Source organism: Chionomys nivalis, chromosome 1 (assembly GCF_950005125.1).
Source record: "Chionomys nivalis chromosome 1, mChiNiv1.1, whole genome shotgun sequence".
In the NCBI taxonomy this organism is placed as follows: domain Eukaryota; kingdom Metazoa; phylum Chordata; class Mammalia; order Rodentia; family Cricetidae; genus Chionomys; species Chionomys nivalis.
Genome location: NC_080086.1, coordinates 20556025 through 20581246, shown reverse-complemented (window position 1 = coordinate 20581246; position 25222 = coordinate 20556025). Strand labels below are relative to the sequence as shown.

General features: G+C 39.4%; 1 protein-coding gene across 2 annotated transcripts; it reads left to right on the top strand.

Annotated features, from left to right (window-relative positions):
- The first annotated feature begins 293 nt into the window (after nt 1–293).
- LOC130879673 (C-type lectin domain family 2 member D11-like) lies at nt 294–24362 on the top strand. 2 transcript variants are annotated; one of them, XM_057778431.1, is made up of 5 exons: nt 294–337; nt 10422–10553; nt 20477–20655; nt 21226–21332; nt 22181–24362. In XM_057778431.1, exons 1-5 carry the CDS (start codon nt 307–309, stop codon nt 22347–22349), a joined length of 618 nt encoding a protein of 205 aa, XP_057634414.1. In that variant the 5' UTR covers nt 294–306; the 3' UTR covers nt 22350–24362. The 2 variants fall into 2 exon arrangements, with proteins under 2 accessions (XP_057634414.1, XP_057634405.1); XM_057778422.1 differs by having other exon boundaries at nt 302–346.
- The last annotated feature ends 860 nt before the right edge of the window (nt 24363–25222 follow it).

Below are 25222 nucleotides of genomic sequence, written 5' to 3'. Positions count from 1 at the left end.
TCAGCCTCTGGATCCTTAGCACACAGAATCCTCTGAGCTGATTCTGGTGCCCCCTTCTTAAGTGATGTCCTCAAAACTCAGAACTGTAGCATCACGGGGCTCACCTCTCACAGTGCCTTTTATGTAATAGTCAATCAAAACAGAAAAGGACTGGCAATGCAAATGAGGAATGTGCTGTTTGCACAGTGAGGTAACTGCACGGGGAAGGGCAGATGGAGTGGAACATTAAGGACATTCTTTCCCTCTCAGCATTTTTAGTTTCTATCAGAGATGAGTGCTGCAGAGTCTGCGGAGGCTTTTGTTGGCATGCTCAGTACCACAGACAGCCTTCAGAAAGGTGAGATTGGTATGTATTTAATGCGTATTTAAATGGAACTAACTACAAGAACAGAGAAATGCTTCCCAGGGTCAGAATGGAAGCAGAGGGCAGAAGAGCTGAACTTCAGGCCTGTGAGCCAGCCCCAGTAGGTCTCTGCAGAACCAGAGAATGCAGACAGGACTTTTGTTGCCGAAGAGGTTGTTGCATTAGTTATTCTATTGGCACACTAAATAATAGTTCTCGAACAAGAAAAATGAACAGTGAATTATCATATAAAATGTGGAGCCATGGTTTTGTTTTGTTTGTTTGTTTGTTTGTTTTCCTTTGATCTTAGCATGCTAGCACACTCTTTTCCCAGGGATCTGGTAAATTACACTCTGGTGAATCACACCAAGTTCCGGTGGAACATGCTTGTTCTACAAGTCTCACAGCAAAGGCAAATTCAAACAACAGCTTTGCATTGTGCACAGTGACAGGAGCTGCCTGGGAAGCTGCGGCTTTTGCTTTGCAGATCCACTGTAATAAAAAGAAAAAGGATGTAAGAAGGCAGGAGGCCTGTTGTCCAGACTGACCCCACCCGGGACCAAATCATCTGAATTTTTAGCTCAAGTAAATTATGAAAAAAGAATATGATGGGACTTTCATTTCAGTCTTCAGGAAGGAAGCAAAATCTTGTTTCTTACATTTTCAAACTGTCTATGCTTGTTATATTTCTTTTATCTTCTTTTTTTTCTTTTACCTTTTCCTCCACCTTAATTTTTTTAATTTATGGAAAGAATATTGGACTTTAGGAAATATCACTGGTATTTACCAAAAAAAGTTCATATCAAACATTAATGCTTGTCACTTAAGTCAAGTATTCTTCTAACTGAAATTTACTATTATTATTATTATCAATATTATTCTTAATAATTGATGGTGCTGCTACTATTTCTGCCTGTTGTTTGTTGACTCTTTGAGAACATCTCATACTGTATTCCAAGTTGACTGATAATTCCTGCTCCATTTGCCCCAGCAAGGTTGACTTTTGAAATCAAATACTTTCCCAATGAGAACATAGCTGTTGTGAGCGTGGAAATCCAGTCCAAAGAGTGGATACTGTGTAACTGGATGCATTCTGCAATTTCACTCTTCTCAGTCTGTAACTTGTTCTATGAGTGAAGCTGGTATTTTTGTTTGTTTGTTTGTTTGTTTTTTATGTTTTTCAAGATAGGGTTTTTCTATGTAGCCTTGGCTGTCCAGGAACTCACTTTGTAGACCATGCTGGCCTCAAACTCAGAGGTTCACATGCCTGCCTCTGCCTTCTGAGTGCCGGGATTAAAGACTTGAGTCACCATCACGTAGCATTTTTAATATATATATATGAGATCAGTAATGTTTTGTTTCTTTGTTTTTTGTAAAATCATCCCTAATATTGCTTCAAAATAAAGACACAAAACCTATGCTCCAACTGTGCTGTGGCAGGCATTAGATTTTAGAAGGAGATCTATGTATATACAGTATAAAAAAGGTGGAAGAAAATACCTACTACTCCTGTATCAAAATGAAACACTCAATTTCAGATTTTATAGCATTGTAGATACAGAGGATGATCAGTAATTCTTGCAGTTAATAACATATTAGGAATGTCTGGTATGGAATCCTGTTGGAACCCTCTGGAAGGAAAATTATTATTGCTCATATATCAAAATGAAACAAACAGTATCAGACATTATAACTGTTAGGGTTCAAGCATTATGCCAGCCTGCCCTCTGACCGGATGAATCGAGGCAGTACCCTGGATATCCCAGGGTCCTAGTCCATACACAGGTGCAAAAGAGATGAGCTCTGCCCACTCCCGATCTCTCTTTCCCACTTCCCTTATGAAGTGGTGGGCAGGACTTTTCCAGCCTCTTCTTCTTCTCTTTTCTCTCTCTGTGTCTCTATTTCTTTCTTTCTCTTCCCCTCCCCTGTCTCCCTTACCTGTCTCCATTCCATTCCCTTCACCCAATAAAACATTCCAATTAAGTTCTATCTGCCTGGCCTAAAGGTAGTATACTATGAAAACGAACCCACATACTCATACAGAAATACTGTGGTCACATTATTCTAACAGACAGACAAATAAAACAGTTTTAAGAACCTGTGTCAGAGGACCAACTTAAAAGTCCTTGTGTAGGCAGTTGGCAGAAGCCAGGGAAGCACAGAGATGGTCCCGTTAAGGACCAGATTAGCAGATGCTGCAATGGGGAAGAAGAACAAAAGAACTGAAGAGCTATATATGGTTTTAGAGTGGAAGGCAGGGGAAACAGAGTGAGACCAATAGCAAACAGCTAGAGAAGCAGGGAGGGGGAGAAGTGGGGCCTGAAGCAGGCATCTAGAAACCATGGGCTTTTGTAGCCTTGTTTGTTTTTACATTAGGTGCTAGACAGTCCCAATTTAAAAGGAATTTTGTAAAAGGCATCCCAGGTGCAGCTGAGAATTTAGCTTTTAATGGCAAGAACCCATTCAGAAGCCCATGCCAATGGGGACTCAAGCCTGTTGTAGTGAATCCATCAGGACAGAGCTTTTGAGACAATAACGGGAGTTCATGAGAAATGAGTGGCAGGTGTTTCCCTACACCCTTCCCTCAATGATCAAGGAGTTTGCAAAGGTGGCTGTCTAGGTAGCCAATCAAGTAAGTCTCTCTCAATAACTCATGTGATTTATCCTTTTCAAGATCTCTGATGGAGTTTGAAGACTGGTAGCTTTGTCAACTGCCTTCTCTGTTCTCTGTGTAAAGTGCAGGTTCTAAGCCTCACTCAATTAGAGCTAATACCAAGTCTTGACAAAATTTACCTTGTTACCAGGCTCTGATAAAAAAAAATCAACTCACAAAACAGATTTCTCCTGAATGTTAAGGTGATTTCACAATAATGGAAAAGGAACAGGTACTTTAGGGGTCACTTACATAAAAGTTCAAAGCTTAAGATGTGAGGATCTAAGAAAATCAGGTATAAGAAGATGTTTTAAGGTATGCAAATGCAAGTTATTAAAATATGTACATGCAAGTCATAAAGGTCTGAGGATACTTAAGGTGTGTAAATGCAAGTTATGAAAGTTTGAACATAAAAGCTTAAGTGATGACAAAGGCAATTGGTTTGAGACATTTGAAAGAATAAAATGTTCCAAATTTTTTTCTTTCATTTTGCTCCTGTTATATTAGGACCCCAAGGGTCCTTAATCTTAACATTAATCAACAAAATTCTGATAAATTATTAATACAGCTCTGGCAGAATACTACCACCATCATAGCTATGAGATCAGGATTTTAAATTATGTTTTGTAACTACAGACTTAAAAGGTACTTTTCATGGTACAAAAACAAAATGTCACCGTCATTTCTACAAAACTAATTTCAATACAGATTATGAACAGTGAATGCTAACATGTATGAAACTTATGTTTTCACAAATCAAATAATTCTGTAAGTTCCAGGGAGCCGACTTGGAGGATTCACCTAGAACAGGTCAGATGCACACCTCCCTCAATTCTCAGGCCCTAAGAGCCCAAGCCTCCTCACCTTTTCCTGGTCCTAACACCCTCCCCCTCAATCATAAGGTCCTAAAGAAACAGAATTTTTTTCTAAACATAACCTGTTGTCTGCTCTGCCAGTATCTTGCTAGGTCTAATAGACAGCAGAGAGTTCCACAGAGCCTGGAAAGCAGTGAAACAACCAACTACTCCCAGATGTGACCAGCACCCCAGTTTTCTCAGGTTGCCAAAATTTCGATGCCCACAAATCAGCAGGAAGATGTCTTGAGAACCCAGTGCCCCATCCCCGTCCTACCTGCTATCTCATTTAATTTTCCCACCTTTTTTTGTATTTTTTATTTATAATTATAAAAATAAAATATACAGATCCAAGTTCCTACTACCTCCCCTCCTCCCATTTTCCCTCCACATACCCTCCAACCCCACCCACATCCAATCCTCAGAGAGGGTAAGGCGCATTGCTTTGTGGAAGGTCCAAGGCCCTTCCTAATATATATAGACTGAAAAGGTATCACCCAAAGAGAGTAGGTTCCCAAAAAGCCAGTATGTATAGTAGGGATAAATCCTGGAGCCACTGCCAGTGGCCCCCCAGTCTGTTCTAGCCATGTAACTGCCAACCACATTCAGAGGGACTAGTTTGGTCCTTTTCTTGTTCCTTCCCAGTCTGGCTGGAGTTGGTGATCTCCCATTAGCTCAGGTAGACTGTTTCAGTGGGTGTACCCATAACGATCTTGACCTCTTTGCTTATATTCTCATTCCTTCCACCTTTCAACTAGATTTTGGGAGTTCAGTCCAGTGCTCCGATGCAGGTCTCTGCCTCTGTTTCCATCAGTTACTGAATGAAGGTTCTATGGTGATATTATCAGTCTGACTACAAGGCAAGGCAAGATCAGGCCCCTTTACCTCTATTGCTTTGTACCTTAGCTGGAGTCATCCTTATGGATTCCTAGGAATTCTCTAGAGCCAGGTTTCTTGTTAACCCTATAATGGCTCCCTCAATCAAGATATCTCTTCCCTTGCTCTCATCTCTGTCCTTCCTTCTTCTCAACTATCCCATTTTCTCAAGTATTCCTCATCCTTCCCCTTGTCCTCTCCTCTTCCCCTTCCACCCTCTTTTCTCCCCCCACCACCATGGTCTAAATTTTGTCAGGCTGTCTTGTCTGTTTCCACATTCCATGTGGGTCTATATATGTTTTTTCTTAGGGCTTACCTTATTACTTAGCTTCTCTAGGATCATGAACTATGGGGTCAATATCCTTTGTTTATAGCTAGTATCCACTTAGGTGTGAGTACATAACATATTCATCCTTTTTGGGTCTAGGTTACCTCACTCAGGATAGTGTTTTATAATTCCATCTATTTGGGTGCAAAATTCAAGAAGACATTTTTTTTTTTTTTACCACTGAGTAGTACTCTAATGTGTAAATGTGCCACATTTTCTTTATTTATTCTTCAGTTGAGGGGCATCTAGGTTGTTTCCAGGCTCTGACTATTACAGATAATGCTGCGATGAACATAGTTGAACAAATGCCTTTATAATATGTTTGAGCATCTTTGGGAATTATAGGATTCAGTCATTATGCAGATTAGCCCTGTTATCTGTCAGGATTCACACAGACTGTACTCTGGCCAGCCCAAGGTGCTAGTTTGTAGGCAGGTGCAAAAGGTCCCTTTTAAAAAAAAAAAAGCTCTGCCCACTCTGGATCACTCTTTCCTGCTGTTCCTCTGAAGGGACAGGCAGGACTTTTCCTGCCTCTTCTCTTTTCTTGTCTCTATTTCTTTCTCCTCTTCTCCTGTCTCCCTTCCTTTTCCCCACTCCCTTCAAATCCCCTAATAATACTTTTCACTTCAGTTCTATCTGCCTGTCTGTGTTTGTCATTTACCCATCATGGGCTCACCCTCCAGGGTCCCCCTTGTACCTTATCTGAACAATAATTCTATAACTACAAAAGATTATCAGTAAATCTTGCTGTTGATTTTTGTAAAATAGCAGGACCTTGGCAGGCTAAGGGATCAGGCAGGAGACAAATATGCCATGCAGGCAGAATTGTAGAGTGGAGATTATTGAGAGAAGGATAAAGGGGAGGGAAAAGACAAAGACACACACAGACACACACAGACACACACACACACACACACACACACACAGAGAGAGAGAGAGAGAGAGAGAGAGAGAGAGAGAGAGAGAGAGAGAAATGAAGAGGGAGAGAGAAAGAGAGAGAGAGGCTGAGACCTGCTTGCCTGTTTAGAAGAACTGTGGTTAAGTAAGAATGGGCAGAGCTTGTCTCTTAAAAAGACCTTATGCACCTACATAAGGACTAGGGAGTAGCATAGCAGCCATAGGACTCTGGACTGGCCAGTGGACTGCCTGAGGGCATCCTGTCAGGCACACTGCTTGAATCCTAATATTTCCATGTTTTTCTTATTACAAAAAGGTGAGAAAATTAAAGGGCATAGCAAGTGGGGCAGGGATGGGGTGCTGGGTTTTTAAGACTGCTTTCTACTGATTTGTGGGTGTTGAAATCTTGAACCTGAGAAAGCTGAGGTTATTGCCATGTCCAAGGTTATTTCACTGCTGTCTAGGCTCTGTGGAACTGTCTGGTATCTCTTGGACCTAGCAAAGTGCTAGCAGAGCAGAGGACAAGGCTAAGTTTAGGGAAATTTTTTTCATAGGTCCTAGTAAGTGAGGGAGGATAGGTGTAAAGCCCAGGGAAATGTGGTTGTGGCTTTGGTTGCCAATTGACAGAACTTTTCAGGAATGCATATGATCTGTTAGAAGGGAATCCATGTACACCTTCTGAAACTTTCAAGAATTCTTTGAGTTTGTGAATGCTTAAGTCTTAGGCATGAACATTTTTACTGTTTAGCCTGTATTGAGATTTACATTATATAAACAGCAGTATATTCAGGTCAGAAACGACGATGACAAATGTTTTTGCATGATAAAAAGTATCTTTGAGGACCATAGTTAGGAAATCACCAAATGGGAATTTGAAATTTTGTGCTCGTGGCTATGATGATAATGGTGTAGTATGGTATTTACTACTCTGTCAGAGTTGGAATAGTAGCTTATTAGAACTTTATTGACTAATGTTAATATTATATACACATGAATAACTTGCTTTGGCACACCTTAAAGCACATTTTTAGAATTTAAACATTCTTAGACCCTTACATCTTAAGCTTTGCATCTTAAAACACTTTTATTTAAAGAAATGGTAAGAAGTTATACTGAAATCTGTTTTGTGAGTTTATCTCTTTTCTGAGTGTGGTAATGAGGTAAATTGTGTCTACACTTAGTATTGGATCGAGTAGAGTGAAGTCTGTGACCTGAATTTTACACAGATAATTAAGAAGGTCGCTGATAAAGCTAACTGATGGAGGAAGGTCATTGGTTAATAAAGAAACTGCCTTGGCCCATTTGATTGGCCAGTCCTTAGGTGGGTGGAGTAGACAAAACAGAATGCTGGGAGGAAGCAGGAAGTGAGGCAATCGCCATGCCTCTTCTCTCTGAAGCAGATACGATGAAGTTCCGATCCAAGATGGACGTAGGCTAGAATCTTCCTGGTAAGCTGCTGCCTCATGGCACTACACAGATTATTAGAAATGAGTTAGTCGAGGTGTGAGAATTAGCCAAGAAGAGGCTAGATATAATGGGCCAAGCAGTGTTTATATGAATACAATTTGTATTTTGTTACTTCGGGGTAAAGCTAGCAGGTGGCCGGGAGCTGGGTGGCAGGAAGTGGCCCGCAGCTCCCACTACAGCTAACAGTCATCAAACTGCCTCAGGGATCTTAATAAGGATAAATTTTACTTGAGCTAATGCCTTAAAAAATGACAGACTTACTCATTTGATGCCTGGACAACCACTCCCCAGTTGGTTGTCTAGGGAAGATCTATGTCAACATCCACTTTTCAGCTGGCAGAGCTAAGACTGAAAGGCCCCAGAAGGTCCCATAGGCTTCTGTGGAGTAAGGATGCATGGGAGGATTTTACCTTTGTCTTAGGCAACTTGAGGCAGTTGGTTCTCTAGTGTCATGTTGTCCATGGTCTGAAGAGTGTCTTTGTACCAGTTGAGGTAAAAGGCAGGGTTTTTTTTCTCAGTGGTTATCACTGCCTCTTATGAAACAAATTCCAGGTGGAAGTTCTTCTGTTATCATCTGTCTTTGGAGAAAATGGGGTAATGAGCTAACCTGTCTCTCTATTATGAAAAGCCTTGGTAATAACTAAACTTTTTAAATGACATATGTTCTAGCTCTCTGAGAATAGAGGATGTCTATGTATTGGGAATATCTGAGTTATGACTACAGTGTAGTATCTGCCTCGAGAGCTGGATTCCAGCTGAGAAGTTGTGGAAGAATGATTTACACAGCATTCTCCAGCTTGACTATAACTGGTTTTTAATTTAGCAGGTCAGATTTAGGCTTGTTAGGGACAAAGAAGTAAAGAAAAATTTTCTTTTGCAAGAGCAGCTTAACAGTAAAAACTGACAATATGAACAGAGCTCATTGAGATTATTTAAAGCATCTTTTAAACTATAAGTACATGTACATATACATGCATTGCATACACACATACATACACATTTATATTAAACAGGAGTTGAATAAATAAGAAGTGTGAAACAATGTATGTTGATCCAGAGCTAAGTTCTCCATCTCTGACTTCCACGTGGCAGACCCAGCTGCTGGTACTGAATGAAATGCAAAGCAGAGCTGTTACAGGTGGGAGAGAGCAGATGTGTTACCCGGGAGTAGGATCCCTGAGTGAAATAAATGCCTCAGTGGGCCCTGCTAAGGCATACCATCCTGCAAAGACACCACAAGCAACAGAGTCAGTGTGAAGAGAGACAAAGGAAAGATAATGGACTGTCTCTACCTAGCAGACACTTTTAAAAGCATAACTAATGGTGTAAAGGCAACTGGTGACAGGTGCTGATGTAAGTGCTCTGGCTGCCCTTTGTTTAGGGCTGGAACTGGAACTGTCTGAGTCTTCAGATCTTCCCAGGCCCATTTGCCACCTGGGGCAGAGTATCCCAGGAGGAGCTGGTCATATGACCACCTTTAGTAAAGATTGTGGTTAAGACATATGACCTGCCCTTGCTCAAGTCAGTGTCTACCCACACTTTGCAAGGCTCTGAGAAACCACATGTTTTTAGAGCAGTCATGTAAACTTTAGACATACACAATTAAGAACAAAGACACACAAGCTGCATAAAACATACACTTAAAGCAGTCAGAATCACACCCATGTGACCACACCATTCACACATTCTTTCATACATGAAGCAGACAGGAAACATCCTGAACATGTGCTGCCCAAATGCGACCAGCAGGAAAGAGGGACCCCCACCCTGGATTGTAGCAGAAAGGGTGGGAACAGAGACAGAGTAGCAGCACAGTCAGGTGGGAAAGAGGGAACTACCACCCGGGAATGGATGATTCACGGACAGGACAAAGAGAAGAGCGAGACATTTTGAACATGATCATGAGATGCCTAGTTAAACAGAATATTCCCAGGTAGAGAGATATCCTTCCTGGAGACAGGCTTAACCATGAGGGGAGGTGGCAGGAGGCTGCTGCAGCAACAGGTAGGGAAGAGAGTCAGACAAGTGTAGATAAAAGGAAAAAACAGAGGCTGAACTTCCAACTATGGCTCACTGATGGAATGTAGGCTGCTAATAAACCGGCAGATGGTTTGATATCTGAGGAAAGGTTGATTGGAGTGGGCATATTTATTGTGAAGGAGGTAGAGACATGGTCCAGTGTCCCAGAGGTTTAGTGTGGACCACCCCTCACGTTGGCCTTGGATCATCACATACAAGGTCCATGGAGAGTGGGAAGTGTGTGGGTACAAGCCATAACCCTATATTGTCACATGGGAACAAGGCCCAAAGTGCTCTGTGTCTGAGAGACATGTGGTTTCACCCATTAATCAAGTCAGTGTGTTCTATTATATTTATGTGTGTGTTTACTAATTTATTTATTTACTAGGTTCTTTGAAATTGATCCTTATATTATCCAGGTTGGCCTCAAACTTCCTATATATCCAAGGCTAACCTTGTAACCCTCCCTCTCCAGCTTCAGCTGGTCAAGCACTGGAATTGCAGAAATGTACCGACATGTCTGACTCACTGACTGGAGCAGGAGTTATGCAGACAGTCATGATCCACTAAGGAATCCAAACTTCGATCCTCTAGAAGAGAAATCACTACTCTTAACACCTCAGCTATCTCTCCAGGCTCTTGCAAATCCCTGCCACCCCCAACCCCCACAGTGTTTCCCTCAGTCCTAATCAGTCTGTTATTATCTATGGGTGCCTTTTTTTTAAATCTTGATCTTTATTCTTTCTTTCTCTTGCTCCTTTATTGGCTCTTAGTTCAATACCTTAGAAACACTCCATGGCAACAATTCTGTTTGCTTGTCTTCAACTTTTCTGTGAACTGCAGACATAATTTATAGACCAGGACTTTCATGAAAGGCATTTTTAGTAGAGGGGTACAAGCCAAATACACAGATGATTTGGAGTAAATCTATCTTTTTCCCTGAAAGGTTCATGAGAATAATGTTCTTATATTTATATTTTTCAGGTAAAAATGTCCAAGGACAATGTCTCAGAATCATCTCCCTCGTTTCTCCTGCTAAGCTTTACTGCTGCTATGCAGTGATCATCGCCCTCAGTGGAGCTGTGATTGCACTTTCTGTGGCTTTGTCATTGTCAGGTGAGTGACCCGTTGTCCAGATTCTGCAGCATTCTGTCCTCATAGGCACTGTCAGTTACACTTACTGAGCACTGTGAGCCAGGCTGTGTGAAGGGCAGAGAGAAAACACACTGGAAATTCCTGTTCTCTGGGCACTTAGGGTCTAGCAGGAAGCTGCAGTGAAGGAACAGCACAGGCTGTGGTGTGCACAGGAAGCCAGGATCAGCATCCCTGGGAAGAGGACATTCAGCAACCTCTAGAGAGTTGCAGAAGACATATGTCTAACCTTGGGAAACTATTCAAAACAGAGAACAAGAACAGCAATACCCAAAGGAGGAACCTCAAGGAAATGTGAGGACAGAGAAGAGTAATATGGCCAAGAAGATACAGCACCCCTCCCCCAATTACCCATCATGTCAGTTCCCATGTTCAATTGAATTTTTAAAGTATTCAGTGAAAGGTTTTTGAGCTGATCAATTATAGGATTTTAGAACCACACTATTCTAACAGTGTAATAAAAGTCTTGTACTGTTGCCATCTGTGGGGGATCTTCTTTCTCCTTTGGCTTATTGGTCACCAGGTTGAGAGGGAAAAGATGAAGATGGGGTGACAGAAAGTTTTGTATGCACTCCATGAGCAGAGAAGAACTGTGGTAAATTTACTTTGGTAAATCAGCTCAACTTTATTCCAGAGTATAAAGAATATATAGGATTTGAGAGCCTAGGGACAAACCCTCATTAGTACAAAGTGGTATGCTCCTGTCACAAGGCATGGTATGTGGCTGTAAGGTCCTTTAACAGATTTCCTAGCACAAATTTTCTTAGCAGAGATTTGTATAAAGGGTCAAGTTAAAGGTAAATCAGGCATCTGGTTTTAGAGAAAGGCATCTGTTCAGAGACATCTTTCAGATAAGGTCTGTCTTCCAGGCCCAGGGATATCCTCCAGATAAGGTTAGATAGAGAGCAAGAAGCTTTGTTTGGGAAGAAAGAAGCTCCATATAGCTCCATATTGTCAAGCTTAGAGAGAAAGCTGCTAGGATATTGAAGAAGGATGCATAAAAGAAATCCCACATTAGCTCAGAATTGAGAAAGAGATGGCTATTTATTTAGGGGTAGACTCACAAATCAATCCTCTGCTGGAATGGAGAACAGAAACCAAATCCCACAGCCAAAAAAGAAGTGGGACACATACTTTACATAGGCATAAATAGTGTAAGAGGCCAGGCCCCAGTGGTTGGGTAACTACTGGCCATATAACTTCCTAGGGCATCTCCCACTTTCATTTAAATAATTGAGTTATAAGCCTACTACAAAATTATATACAATAAGAACAAATATATTCAATAATTCTCAGCTGGGCGGTGGTGGCGCACGCCTTTAATCTCAGCACTTGGGAGGCAGAGGTAGGCGGATCTCTGTTAGTTCAAGGCCAGCCTGGTCTACAAGAGCTAGTTCCAGGATAGAAACCAAAAGCTACGGAGAAACCCTGTCTCGAAAAATCCAAAAAAAAAAAAAAAAAAAAATTATCATATCCGAACTTCTTGTATAATAAATAACTTGGCCAAGTCACAAGAGGAAAGTAACTACAACTATCTAGTCTTCAACCCCATCAAAGATCAGAAAAGAGAAATAATATTACTTGGATAAGAAGAAAGTACAATCAAGCAGCTTCCAAAATGTGCAACAAATAAGAGAGACAAGTGGCTACCTGGGCAATCACCCAAAGTCTCATTTGTAATGTTGAAGCAACCAACTTTGGTTAAGGCCTAGAATAACTGACAGACCATTTTCAGAGTTAGGAAATTTTTCCAAACCCTTACATTGTCTTGGCAAGATTTGACAGTCCTGCTTATCCTTTTCGGGATACCATGTACCTAGTCAGTGTTTGAGGCATAGGCAGTTTTTTTGTCCAAAGGCCAGTTTTGCCTAGAAGAAAACTCAAAGTGGACTGTCTTCCATGCTCAACATTCTCTCAGGAATAGATTGGTGCTGCCAGGAGCAATGGTATCTCACTTCAACAGTACCCTAAGTTATTTATATGCCATATTCTACTGCTCTTTGAAGAGGTTGAAGATTACCTATCTATGTAGAATACAATCTCTATGTTTCTAAAGAACCTGATTAGTCTAACTATAAGCATGACAAACATAGATGACTATTGATCTATATTTCCTAATACCAATATAACTTAAAGACTAAGACTTCATATTAGAATATTATACAATAAACAACTGTGCAACAAGTGAAGACAATGTATAAGTATCTTGATAGATAGGTAGAAATGTACATTGCAATATGATAAATATATCCTAAAATTATATCAATATTCAAGAATGTTTTTAAGCAGTGGTAGAAGCATGCATGCATACAATATGACAAATTAAGTTTGCCTAGGTATACAAATACGATGGACAAAAATAGAAACATATTCAATAAAATTTAACTTTATATCAATATACAAGTATCTATACCAATGTAATTGCCTATAAATAATGCCTCACAAGTATCCACTCTATTGCTCACTATTATTATTAGTGTAAGTAAGCTCACATTAATCTATTATCCCATCCAATTTTCCCTTTTTTTTCCAAAGAGATGCCTGAGCCTATAAAATTTCCCCCCAACCTCTAAACCTAAACAAATTATAATAAACCACTAAATGATGTCCCTAACCCTAAGGACAAACTGTGTTGGGAGAGGGGATGTCATCTTCTAGAATTACTTCCAGCTGTCATGGGGGCAATGTTCATTCTATGGGATCCCGTGAAAGTAATGTTTAAGTTCCAAGATTACTGTCTGGTATAATTTTAAATAGTATCTGAGTATTGGTAAGGTTTTTTCTGAGGTTCCTATTTGAAGTTTTGGACAAAATGTTGTAAAAATGTGTACCATTTCAGCTAACCAAGTTGGAACCATCTTGAGCAGATGGTACCCAAAACAGGTCTTATAGTAGCTCTATAAGTATCATGACATCATGTCAACCAGGTCGAAGTTTTGTTGTAGTGTCCTATCTTCTTCTTTCTGGATACTTTAAAGATTACTTCAGGAAAATTCATTGCTTATTGTGGAAAACATAAACATTATTTATATAGGCATATACAGACATATATATTCAATGAAAGGTATGATAGAGAAAGAAATAGGTATGAAGAAAAGTAAATTCTTTAATAAATTCTTTTTTCTTTTTGTCCCATATCATGGGTCCCGACATAAGACAGAAACTCTGAATTTTTTTTAACAATATGTTTAGATTTATAGGACAGAGCCATTGTCCAACTCCAAAGACAGCTCTATATATTCATATATATATATATATATATATATTATATATATATGTATATATATACATATATATATGTGTGTGTGTGTATCAATTACATGATATCAAGAATCATGGTCATTTTTCTTGATGATCCTTAGTAGATAGTTATTTTTTCATCTGTCAGCATTCAAACATCCAAGCTCTCTTGAATTTTTGAAAATGAATATTTTCCTGCAAAGACAAGAACAGAACACTGCCCAAACTCTTATGAGGTTTCCTTACCATATATATGGTTAACAGCATTGTAGATGAGCAGACATTTCTCTTTTTCAAGAGGTTTCTCCTTTTCAAACCAAATCTTTATTATTTTTATGGTATTCATAGTTTTTCTTCTTCTGTGGACAAAAGAACAAAACCTTCCCTCAAATTAGTACATCTCCTGGCAAAACATCCTTGAGATAAACCAGTTAATTTAATTCAGAAGACTTTTTTATTATCCAATGTCTCTCTGCTGCTGTTGTCCCTTTCTCATTAGCATTAAGAAAATTCAAGGTTAATAAAGCATTATGTAATCTATTTCTGGGGGCATTTTCTACCCCTTTTTGTTTGTGTAACATAATTTATCGTTTGATTTGATCTTTTTATAACTGCCTGACCTGTAGGATTGTGTGGTATACCTGTAATATGCTTAATATTATAACAAGCAAAAAATGGTTTCATTTTCTTAGAGACATATGCTGGACTATTATCTGTCTTTATCTGTGCAGGAATGCCCATGATGGCCATAACTTCTAATAAATTTGTGATTACTGAATCTGTCTTTTCTGAGCTTAAAGCAGTTGCCCACTGAAAACCTGAATGAGTGTCAATGGTGTGGTGTACATATTTTAATTTTTCAAATTCTACAAGGCAGAACACACCCATCTGCCAGATTTCATTGCTGTAAGTACACTTTGGGTTAGTCCCTGCAGGTAGCGGTGTTTGGTTATAGTAAGCAAGTAGGACAGCTATTTATAGCCTCCTTAGCTTGTTGCCATGTAACAGAAAACTCTTTTTTTAACCTTTTGCTATTGACAGGGTGTTTTTCATGAAATTCTGAGGCCTGCAACACGCTTCCAATCAATAATTGGTCAATTTCTGCATTACCTTGTGCTAGAGGACCTGACAGACCTGTATGGGCTCAGATGTGTGTTATGTATATAGGACAAAGTCTGTTCCTGATTGTGTCTTGCACCTGGATGAATAATAAAGTCAATTCTGTAACATCTGGTATAAATTCAGTATAAATTCAAGACAACTCTGTCTACATACTGCAAATCACTAACTATATTTGGAGGTTCTTTAAAATTCCTTAGCACCATGAGAATAGCATATAATTCTGCCTTCTGGACAGAATTATAAGGGATTTGTTCCACCTTACTTAATTCTTATGATTTGTAACCTGCCTTCCCTGATCTATTATCATCTGTATAAAATGTATGGGCTTTAGTTATTAGAGTATCATGTAGAATTTGGGAAAGAATCCAAGAAGTTCTCTTTATAAGGATAAGTCTATCACTTTGGAATAATTACTATTAATTTCATCTGAAAAATCAGCACAAGTTCTTTGCCATTATTCATTGTCTTCCCATATCTATTTTTATTTCATCAGTAGTAAAAGGCACTATAATCTCTGCTGTGTCTATACCTGCTAATTGACAAAGTCTCAATTTACATTTTATAATTAATTCAGAGACTTTTTCCACAGAAGTTTTTTAGTCAGTTTCTGTGGTAGAAAGATTCATTCTAAAATAATATTATCCATCAGCATTAAAAGTCCTATAGGAAAAATTCTGGAAGGCAATATAACTAGAATACAATTAAGATTTGGATTCACTCTATCCACATGTGCCTCCTGTAATTTCTCCTCAACAATTGTCAATACTTTGTCTGTTCAGGTGTTATTCCCTGGTACTATTCAAGTCTTTATCACCATCTAAAGTTTTGCTTAAATGAATTATTACATCAGGTATTAATCCAACAGCTGGTCATAGGCTGGAAATGTCTCCTAACAATCTTTGAAAGTCATTAAGAATCTACAACCGGTCTCCTAATTTGTGCCTTTTGTGTTTTGATATTCTGCAAGCCTATTTTATAGCCTAGATAATTGACATAATCTCCTCTCTGTATTTTTTCAAGAGCAATTTCTAATCCCCTTTTTGGCAAAGTGTGCTGTACTTCTTCATTCTTTCTAAAGTATCTATATTTGAATCAGATAGCAAAATGTCATCCATGTAATGGTAAATTATAGAGTTAGAAAATTGCTTACACATTATTTCCAATGGCTGACTGACAAAGCATTGGCACAGAATAGGGCTATTGAGCATTCTCTGTAGAAGAATAGTCCATTGATATCACCTAGTAGGTTGAGAATTACTATAAATAGGCAATGTGAAGGCAAATTTCTCTCTATCCTTTTCTTGTAAAAGTATAGTGAAGAAACAATCTTTCAAACCAATAACTATAAGAGGCCATCTTTTTGGTAATAGGGAAGGCAGAAGGATTCCAGATTGTAGAGGGCCCATAGCCTGAGTTACCTTATTGACTACTCTTTGATCTGTCACCATTCTCCATTTACCAGATTTCTTTTTTGTTGTTGTTGATTTGTTTTGTTTTGTTTTTGTTTTGTTTTGTTTTTTTGAGACAGGGTTTCTCTGTAGCTTTGGAGTCTGTCCTGGAACTCCCTTTGTAGACCAGGCTGGCCTCGAACTCACAGAGATCCGCCTGCCTCTGCCTCCCAAGTGCTGGGATTAAAGGCGTGCGCCACCACCGCCCGGCCAGATTTCTTTTTGACAACAAATACAGGAGAATTACAAGTGCTAGTTTATTGAAGAAAAACATCTAGTTACACTTGAGCCATCTGTTCTAAAGCCTGTAACTTATCTTCCTCAGGAGGCCACTGCCTAACCAATATTGGCTTCTCAGTTAACCATGTTAAAAGTAGGACTGCTGGTACCTCTAAAGGTTTTCTATTTTCTTTATGTTCTTGTACAGCATGAATGGCTGGTGACCCTTGTGTATAGAACCTTACAATATCCTTCCCAGAATTATGAGTTCCTGGGACTGCAGAAATGTTAATCTGGGAATTCCATTGCTGCAGCAAGTAACAAACCCATAAATTTACTACGATATTAGCCACATATGGCCTCAGCTTCCCTCTTTGAACTTCTGGCACTACGCAGTCAACTGTGCAGTCAAATCATGCTTTGTTTGCCTTGAGATATGGTTCCAATTTGTAGTAAATGAGCATCTACCTCTTTAAGAGGTCAATTTGGATGCCAAGATTCTGGAGTAAGGAGCTCATATCCACACCTGTGTCTATCAAACCAATAATTACAATGCCATTTATATGCACTCTTAGCTTTGGTCTTTGATCATTTGGGATTTTTGACTTATCCTCCATGTTTATGTCATCATCTAGAACATTATGGTATTTTACAAAAGACTCTGGATTTTTTTAATTTTCCTGGTGAGACATATCCTCCACAGTGAGTGGGAATGACTGGGCCACTTTTGGCTTGGGGGCCTGTGAGACACCCCTCAAGGAGTTTCCTGATGGTTTTGAAATGCCTTGTCTATTTTTTGTTGATCTGCATTCATTGGTACAATGCTGGCCTTTGCCATACCATCTATATATACTTGAAGGCTGAGTCCTCCTATTCTTGCCATTTCCAGAGGAGATAATTATTCTTAGGAATTCCTTGTCTACAATTCCTTCTCAGATGTCCTATTCTACCACAATTAAAGCATTTGGCATTTTGATGTCACCTCATTACTTTGGAAATTGTTTCTCCTACCCAAGATTTAATAGTAAACTCAAATGTCTCAATGTTCATTGTATGCAGGATTCATTCAGCCATAGGTGCTGATCTAACCTTTAAAGGCCCAAGTATCTTTTTGCATTTTAAGTTGTCATTTTCAAAAGCTAGAGATTCAATAAGTACTCGTCTAGCATCTGGGTCTGTTACTCCTATTTGTACAACCTTAATTAATCTTTGTGAAAAGTTAGTAAAGGATTCTCTCTGGCCCTGTTTAACCCTGGTATATGATTTCATCTGTTTTCCTAGTTCTTGAATCCTGTCCAAAGTACTTACGGCTGCTTTGTGGCATAGGGACAAGATTTGTTCATTGTAAAGAGCATGAACCTCTGGGTTAGCATATGTGCCTTCACCAAAAATTTGATCTTGGGAAGTCTCAAGGCTTTTTGTTTTTCCCTGTTGTTCCAAAATTTTTCTTCTTTCCTGAAATAAATTCTAAACATTAATTGAGGCCCATCATCCAGGACTGCTGAAACTAACTGAATCCAACCATTTGGCATTGCTTTGGTGCTGGAAGACCATGTCTTTATTATCTCCCTAACAAATGTGGAATGTAAATCATAAGTTACAACAGTGTGCTTAATTTCTTTTAGATCATTCATTCCTATAGGTATCCATCTACCTTCTTTGGATTCTTTTGGACCTTTAGAACTTGACACTTCATCAGAGTAGATTACAGGGTATGAAGTTAAAATCCTGGGTAAGTCATCTCTGACAGCTACTGGTGATGTTGAATCCTGTCCTTGTGCCTATTTCCCTGTTCATCAGCTCCAATAATTTCCTCAATTATTTCAAATCTTTTTACTGTTGTCTTATGTAAAGCCCGAATCTCCTGGCCTGTATATAATTCTAGTGATTTAATTGAGGCACCTAACCTCTGGTTCTCATTCTGCACATGTGATTCCAAGGTCTGACATTTCTCCTTTAAAGATAACACCTCATCCTTGGACATTACTTGCATAGAGTGCAGATTGCCATTCCGGAGAGATACTCTATCTGCTAACTTATCATAACTTTTTAACAAATTTTGATTGTCACATTCAACAGTATAAATTCTTTCAGACTATTTCTTAGTACCCTTAGATATAAAGTTAATTTTGCCTGTGAAATTAATGTTATCCTTTTTAATACTATTATTTTTTTCAGGTAACTTTTGATTTTCAGTGGTACTAATACTGTCACCTAGCTGTTTATTATTAACCTGTAAAGATTGTATCATTCCTAAAAGTGCCACATTCTTTCTTAATGAGAGAATATGAATAAAAAATTGAGTCCCAATACCCAATAAATTGAACTATCACCATAACCATATAAGTCACATATAATACAATCCATATTATTAGCCAAAAAGCTATTAAAAGTTTCAATATTAATGTAATCAGCTATATTGGTTTATTAATTACCTGTTATGAGATCCTATAAATTGTTTTAGGTGTAATAATCTTTATTGTCCAGCAGATGTTGTGGTTGCAGAGCCAAAGTGGCAACAGGAATGGTACTGAGCCAATTTTTTAGTTTCCAAGCCGCTTTAGTTTCCCACCTGGGTGCTGGTTAAATAATGTGAAATATGCTTTGCTTGACAAATTAAAAGCAATTAAATCAATTCCATACATGTAGAAAGGAAATCAAAACTCATGGGCAGGGGGAAGAAACTGAAAGTTGCACAAGTTGCCATATGGCATGGAACCACATCAGGAAACTGAGCCAGGGAATGCAGCAGTAATGCAAGTGCTTTTGACATTTCCAAGTTGCCATACACAATAAGCTCCCCTGTGGCAGGGGTTCTACAAAAAACTGCTTAGGTAAAAGCAAACCAAGTAGGCAGAGTTGGGAGACTCTCTGGGCTGTGGACCATCTAGGCCTGTAGGCAGTCAACCAGGTAGGCATGGAGTCTGAATCTACATGTGTATCAGATGAAGAAGGACACTTAAAAGGAATCCCATACTAGCTCAGAATTGAGAGATAGACATTATTTATTTAAAGGTAGACTCACAAATCAGAATCTTCTGCTGGAACAGAGATCAGAAACCAAATCCCACAGCCAGAAAAGAGGCCAGATGCATGCACTACATGGGCATAAATAGTATAAGAGGCCACGACCCAGTGTATCATGACCACCTCGACCAGCAAGGATGACGCAACACCGGAGCTCTTCTTGCAAGCAGTTTATTCAGGTCCTTTTGACAATCGAAGAAATCTCTCTCTCCCCCGGGGCAAACCTCTCCCAGCCCTTAAGTAGGCCTGGGAAACTAACCCTGAATAGCCACATGGGCACTGTTCATTGGTCCACGCTTACGCAAGCAGCTTGCAATCATCAGGTGATGATCGCAAGAGTCCGGCCTTAGCCAAATAAGGAGTTATTTATCAGAGAGCGCTCACTTTTGGGTTTAAGGTGCGGCTCCACACAGCTCTCTACACCAGTGGGTGGGTAACTACTGACTGTAGGACTTCTTACAACCAGCTATGGCAGACTGTGACCTCTAACCAGTCAGCAATGTTTTCAAACATATTAACAATCCCTTAGTGCAACAGGTCCACATTTTATACACTGCCTTCCCAATAGTTCTCACTGCTATCTCAGTTATCAAACTGACTATCAAGGTAGGGGTCCAAATTAACTTCCTAGGAGCCCTAATTTTAGTGTGTGCCTGAGAAAGATTGGGGCACAGGCCTAATCTAGGACACCTTTAGACAGAGGAATGTCATGCTAAGGAGATAGTTTTGACACATCAGTTAGAAAAACGGCAGTCAAATTCACACTTCACATCTGATCTGAATAGGGTATACCAATTCTTGTCATAATTCACTTTATCATCCAAATTTTAGTAAAAAACCAAGAACATGTCTCAATCAAAAATGCCTATGCTCCTTGCCAAAGAGACTGGATTGGATTTGGAAGTAAATGTTATTATTTTTCTGAAGACACAAGTAACTGGACATTCAGTCAGAACTTCTGCATGGAACTAAAGGCCCAGCTAGCTCGATTTGACAACATGGAGGAGCTGGTAAGAGATGATCAGGAATAAGTTTGTTTGTGTGTTCTGTTGACTATGTATTGCCTTGAGATAGACTGGTTAAAGATGAACATGAGGAAGAATCCTATCCCTTCCGGATGGAGACATAGGGAAACACATGAATATGTCCATTTGCTGATGATGACACTTCTAAGTGAAGTCCTGAGACATTCAAGAAGTCTTTTGTCATGTAGTGCTGTCATGTAGTGTCAGGAAGGTCAGAAATGCCATTTTACTGAGATACCTGCTGGTAATGAGCATTCTCCTCCAAGCTAGCAAATGCTGCATCCTGAAGTTGACAACTGTTAATAACCACAAGGGGAGGCTTAACCAGGAACTAACCCAGCCATAGAAGAATATGTTGTTACACTCAGTACTTTAATTCAAATGAAGTACTTAGGAATTATGACTGTCAACCGGATCCACTGAGAACTGAGGGCTATTATGGCTCCAAAGTCTGTGTCCCTCTTATCATCTAAAGAGAAAGCTGTGGGGTGGGGACCCTAAAAGGTCATCCAAAAGAGAGAGACACATATATTCACTTTCCATGTTTTATGACAGAACTTCCTGAGGAGATACAAAGGGACCTTTGACTACTGGATTGGCCTGCACAGAGAGTCACCAGAGCACCCTTGGAGGTGGATGGACAACACAGAATATAACAGCTCGTATGTTTTTAAACCATTTTCCTTATACTGTAATCATTTGTTGTGAAGTGTGTTTGTTGTGTCTATTAGAGAGGAATGTCTATGTCATGTGAAGCCAGTTGTACTGCTTTAGAGGCATATTGGTCATCATTTTCAAAACCTTTACTTACTGTGATTTTCCTCAAAATGTTTAGCATAATAATGGCATCTGGGGTAGCTATTGTCTGTTCCTTCACCAACTTAAAATTTTTGGTATTGATAAATGTCCTGTGTGGTATGTAGAAACAACCTCAGAAGATCAATGAGGGCTCTGAAACTTCAGGAAGCCACTGCAGAAGGGCAAGGCTGAGACCTATACCTGCTCACAGAAGCAGAGACTCCAGAGACATTGGAAACTTCCTATAAAGTCTTGCAATCAGAGAGCACCCAGGAAAGTTCTTGGATGTGAGCATAGCTGTTTTGAATGGAGTCATTATATGGGAATTGTAGATCACAGACCCAATCTTGTCCCTCAGTCAGAAGTTTACTAAAAAGAGGTTTTTCCCATATGTGTAATGAGTCAAAACAGAAGTGAAAAGAACCCTCAGTGAGGCCACCAATGGTTATAATTCATTTAAACAGGGCAAATGCTTTGAACAGACACTGAAGGGTTGGTTCAACATGGATGAATGTCAAAGGTTCTGTGTTCAAATCAAACTCTTGAGAACGTAATAAATGACAGAAGGCACAAACCTAGTGCAGATGATTCTCCTGGACTCTGCCTTTGTTTGATTCACAATACAAAGAAGAAATAGAGACATACAAGGTTTCCCAGAGGGACGAATGCATTTCTGGGCTCTGCAGATTTACTGTGCTTGGTTTATTTTCAGGGTTCCCATCCGAGGAGTGGAAAAACATGCCTACCTGAACAACAAGTGGATCAGCAGTGCGAGGATCTATGCAGACATGAGATGGATCTGTAGCATGCCCAACAGCTGTATCCTGCAATGTCAAATTCCTTTTGCTTCTTTCTTGTCTTTGTCAAGAGATTCTTTGTAACCTGTATCAACAGTTGCTGCTCTATCTGCTATCTTCCAACATTGTTATCAAAAGAAACTGAATATTTGTTGGCATCACAACTAAAAATCATCATGGAGAGCAACATATAACAGGGTTTTGAACAACATTGGTGCTTCTAAAATGGGTGTTGACACTTGTCTTAACCCTTAGTACAATTAATGCACTTTATATATTTTTTCTATAATTTTTTTAAATTTTGGGAGGTATTTTATGTAATTGTGTAGGAAGGAAGGCCGCTTGTTTGTCCCAGCTGCCCACAACCAAAATAATCACACAGAAACTGTATTAATTAAATTCCCTGCTTGGCCCATTAGCTCTAACCTCTTATTGGCTAACTGTTACATATTAGTTTAGCACATTTTTAATAATCTGTATATCACCATGGGGTCATGTCCTACCAGTAAATCCTCAGCACTTCTCTCTCCAGCGGTGGATCCATGGCTTCTCTCTGACTCTGCCCTTCTTCCTGCTAACATTCAGTTCTGTTTTCCCTGCCTAGATATGTTCTGCCCTATCAACAGGCCAAGGCAGTTTCTTTATTCATTAATGGTAATTATAGCACATGAAGGGGACTCCCACATCCTAATGGCATGATTGGAAGTTTTGTTGCAGATCATCTTCCTCATGAGAATATGAGACCACCAAAATGATTTTTCCAAAGTGCACTTGTCCTTGCACTTTAATAATGAAAAGCAGCAGGCAGTGGTGGCAGTGGTGGTATGATCCTTTAATCCCAGGGGCTTTTTAAATTTTTTTCACTTTTTGTTTCCAAGTGAAGGTCTCTCTGTGTAGCTTTGGCTGTCCTGGCACTCACTCTGTAGACTAGGCTGTTACAAGGAGAGGGCCCGCTTGTTCATCCCGGCTGCCTGGCTAGCTTAGCCTTGAAATAGCCACACAGAAATTGTATTAATTAAACCACTGCTTGGCTCATTATCTGCAGCTTCTTATTGTCTAATTCTTACATCTTAATTTAACCCATTTCTATTCATCTGTGTATCACCACATGGTAGTGGCTTACCAGGTAAAATTCTAACTGGTATCTGCCTCAGGTGGGGGATCCATGGCTTCTCTCTCTGACTCTGCTTTCTTCCTCCCAAAATTCAGTTCTCTCTTCTCCACCTACCTAAATTCTGCCCTATAAAAGGCCCAAAGCAGTTTCTTTATTCATTAACCAATGAAACGAACACACAAATAGAAGTACCTCCTATACCACTAGGCTATCTCAAAATCGCAGATATTTGCTTGCCTCTGCCTCCCATGCACTGGAATCAAAGGAGTGTGCATCACTGCCAGTCATTAATTTTATTTTCAATAAGGTCTTTCCACTTGACCTGAACCTGTGACCCTATGCAAGAAACTGGGATCACAGGTGTGTGTTATCACACAATATATTCTGCTCTTTGGTGTTAAACTACAAATACCTTTTAAATGATGTAAATTAAAATAAGTAAATAATTGTGTTTTTGTTATATCTATACTCTACTATTTATTAGATGAATACAGAATACTTTATTTTGGAAAATCACTTTCTAAATCACTTCTTCATTTAGCATTAATAAAAAAAATTTCTTTCAATCTGTTTTATTTCCTGCATCATCATAATAAAGGAGAAACCATCCCATGTGTACTGGAATTTCAAATGTATTTTAATGAATAAATACTACCTGAAGATCTGAGATTAATCCAGTCCCACTAGTCAGTCTTACAGACCAGGTTATGGTGATACATACCTTTAATCGCAGTAGCCCTAATGGAAGGCACCTTTAATCCCAGTAGCCGTATTAGTTTGCCATAGAAACTGGGCAGTAAATGTCTTTGATCCCAGTGGTGCATGCCTTTAATCCTAACCATAAAGGGGAATATAAGGGGGGTGAGGGGGAGACAGCTCTCAGAGACAGTTTCATTCTGAGGTTAAGGAGGCAGGATTGCAATTTCAGACTGAGGTGGAGTTAAGAGCTAGTGGCTGGCTGTTTTGATTTTCAGATCTTCAGGTTGAACCCCAATTTCTGACTCTGAGTTTTTATTAATCACTTTTCATTCAGGGACTAGCAGTGTATCCAACACAGAAGTCTTCAAAGCATACCCATAGAATGAACCAAGTTGTCACAATTATGGTGGTGAGACTGGTTAGTTTCAACTAAATTCTGACAAAGAAGGTTATATTTCTACAAAAATTCATTTTATATCATTAAACTATGTAAACGTTATCCGGAAAAGAAACTTGATAGGTTTATGACCTTATCTGACCCTATAATCTTGTTCACAATAGATTTGAAAATTAGGTCTACTTATACCAACTCCTCAGATTCAGTTGAGATAACCCAGAAAAATGTCTTGCCAGTGTCTCCAGATGACCCATAGTAAACACAGGGTAAGTTTTCTTCCATTGCTCTGTGGAAATGGTTCTCAAAGTAACAGTAGGTTTTCCTGAGCATTGGCCATTCTAAGGAATCTCCCCAGAAGCAGCCAGCAAGCTTTTCAAACCAGTTTCTTACAGACAAGGAATTTATCAATAGTTAAATGAATCACTTAAACAGCATATTGGAAATAAATATTTTTCTTTCTTTTTTTTTTCTTTTTTGAGACAGAGTCTCACTGTGTATAGCAGGCTGTCCCTGAACGCAGAGATCTCTCTTCCTCTTCCTCCTGATTTCTGTGTTTAAAGGAGTGTGCCAAAATGCCTGGCTTAGGTTTATATGGGCTAGAGAGAAAGGTGAGTGGGTAAGAGCATTGTTATAGAAACACAGGGACCTGAATTAAAATTCCCATCACTCACATAACAGGCCAAGCATGGCTCTCCTCATACTTTTCCTCATACTTCTGTCCTTTCAGCTCTACAAAGGACAGAGACA